At 44.5% G+C, this 2650-nt stretch overlaps 1 protein-coding gene across 1 annotated transcript in view; it reads right to left on the bottom strand.

Moving 5' to 3' along the window:
• The window catches only part of LOC137185298 (probable inactive protein kinase DDB_G0270444), a 1399-nt gene extending 765 nt beyond the window's left edge, over positions 1-634 (bottom strand). Inside the window, exon 1 of the mRNA XM_067593644.1 lies at positions 326-634. Coding sequence (XP_067449745.1) covers positions 326-634 — 309 coding nt within the window. The remainder of the gene's footprint in view (positions 1-325) is intronic.
• Positions 635-2650: the final 2016 nt, after the last annotated feature.

The raw sequence follows: 2650 nt of genomic DNA, 5'->3' as shown, positions 1-2650 counted from the left end.
ACCTCCTCCAATCACCTCCTCCATCACCTCTTCAATCACCTCCTCCATCGCCTCCTCAATCACCTCCCCATCACCTCCTCCATCACCTCCTCATCACCTCCTCAATCACCTCCTCAATCACCTCCTCAATCTCCTCCTCCATCACCTCCTCCATCACCTCCTCCATCACTTCCTCAATCACCTCCTCCATCACTTCCTCCATCACCTCCTCCATCACCTCCTCCATAACCTCCTCCATCACTTCCTCCATCACCTCCTCAATCACCTCCTCAATCACCTCCTCCATCACCTCCTCAATCACCTCCTCCATCTCCTCCTCCATCACCTCCTCCATCACCTCCTCCATCACCTCCTCCATCACCTCCTCCATCACTTCCTCAATCACCTCCTCCATAACCTCCTCAATCACCTCCTCCATCACTTCCTCCATCACCTCCTCCATCACCTCCTCCATCAACTCCTCCATCACCTCCTCCATCACCTCCTCAATCACCTCCTCCATAACCTCCTCAATCACTTCCTCCATCACCTCCTCCATCACCTCCTCCATCACCTCCTCAATCACCTCCTCCATCACCTCCTCCATCACCTCCTCAATCACCTCCTCCATCACCTCCTCAATCACCTCCGTCATCACCTCCTCCAGCTTGATCTTGGTCACAGGTGTTGTTGTTGTTTACAGGATGAAACGTTGCCACGTGTGTTTGTGTGTTTGTGTGTTTGTGTTTTTGTTTGTTTGTGTTTGTGTGTTTGTGTTTGTGTGTTTGTGTTTGTGTGTTTGTGTGTTTGTGTTTGTGTTTGTGTGTTTGTGTTTGTGTGTTTGTGTTTGTGTGTTTGTGTGTGTGTGTTTGTGTTTGTGTTTGTGTGTTTGTGTTTGTGTGTTTGTGTTTGTGTGTTTGTGTTTGTGTTTGTGTGTTTGTGTGTTTGTGTGTGTGTGTTTGTGTTTGTGTGTTTGTGTTTTTGTTTGTTTGTGTTTGTGTGTTTGTGTGTGTGTGTTTGTGTGTTTGTGTGTTTGTGTTTGTGTGTTTGTGTTTTTGTTTGTTTGTGTTTGTGTGTTTGTGTGTGTGTGTTTGTGTTTGTGTTTGTGTGTTTGTGTTTGTGTGTTTGTGTGTTTGTGTTTGTGTGTTTGTGTTTGTGTTTGTGTGTTTGTGTGTTTGTGTGTGTGTGTTTGTGTTTGTGTTTGTGTGTTTGTGTTTGTGTGTTTGTGTGTTTGTGTTTGTGTTTTGTGTTTGTGTGTTTGTGTTTGTGTGTTTGTGTGTTTGTGTGTTTGTGTGTTTGTGTGTGTGTGTTTGTGTTTGTGTTTGTGTGTTTGTGTTTGTGTGTTTGTGTGTTTGTGTTTGTGTGTTTGTGTTTGTGTGTTTGTGTGTTTGTGTTTGTGTGTTTGTGTGTGTGTGTGTTTGTGTTTGTGTGTTTGTGTGTTTGTGTGTGTGTGTGTTTGTGTTTGTGTGTTTGTGTTTGTGTGTTTGTGTTTGTGTGTGTGTGTTTGTGTTTGTGTGTTTGTGTGTTTGTGTGTGTGTGTGTTTGTGTTTGTGTGTTTGTGTGTTTGTGTGTGTGTGTGTTTGTGTTTGTGTGTTTGTGTTTGTGTGTTTGTGTTTGTGTGTGTGTGTTTGTGTTTGTGTGTTTGTGTGTTTGTGTGTTTGTGTTTGTGTGTTTGTGTGTTTGTGTGTGTGTGTGTTTGTGTTTGTGTGTTTGTGTTTGTGTGTTTGTGTGTTTGTGTTTGTGTGTTTGTGTGTTTGTGTGTTTGTGTTTGTGTGTTTGTGTGTTTGTGTGTGTGTGTGTTTGTGTTGTGTGTTTGTGTGTTTGTGATAAAGTTGTTTATTTGCTCGGTCAGATCGCAGGCCGTCGTCCTGCTGGGTGGGGTTTTATTTTTCTTTCTTTCTTCTTCTTCTTCCTCTGGGAGAGGCAGCTGAATGTTAGAGAAGCAGCTGATGTGATGATGAGATTGAAGGAAAGAAAGAGGGAGGGAAGGAAAGACAGAGATTGGGAAAAGAGGGATGGAGAGTTGTGTGGGAAAGGATGAGTGGAAAGACTAAAGGATAGAAGGAGAAAGAAGGAGGAGGGCAGCTTATGAACAGTAATGATGAATTATACAAGCTTGTCCTCAGGCTGAAGAGTCACTGAGGAGGGAGGAGAGGGGGGAGGACGGACGGACGGACGGACGGACGGACGGACGGACGGATGGATGATTGAATGGACAGAAGGATGGATGAATGGATGGATGAATGGATGGATGGATGGATGGATGGATGGATGGGGAAAACAGTAAGAGAACAGACATGAAAACGAGGGGAAGAAAAGTGATGAAAAGAGAAGTCAGACCTGAATGAAAGAGGGAGGAAAGAGAAAAAAAGAGAAATATAGAAAGAAAGAAAGAGGAGAGGAAGAAGAACACATAGTGAAGGAGAGGAAGAGAGGAGGAGAGAGGAGGAGGAAGGATGTGCGGGTCAATACATTTTGTCATCGAGCAGAGCAGAAAATTATGGAATGCCCCAGCTCCCGTTGCCACGGAAACCGAGGGGAAGCTCTTTCATGTTTCACGCTTTGTTGCCCACAGTAACCGTCCCGAGACTGAAGGATGGATAGAGAGAGAGAAAGAGGGAGAGAGGATATAAAATCATCCCGTTTTACATCTGGACTGTTTTTCACCTCA

This window comes from Thunnus thynnus, chromosome 6 (genome assembly GCF_963924715.1).
Source record: "Thunnus thynnus chromosome 6, fThuThy2.1, whole genome shotgun sequence".
NCBI classification, from domain to species: domain Eukaryota; kingdom Metazoa; phylum Chordata; class Actinopteri; order Scombriformes; family Scombridae; genus Thunnus; species Thunnus thynnus.
Note: the sequence above shows the minus strand (reverse complement) of the source record. Positions and strands in the feature narration are given on the sequence as shown.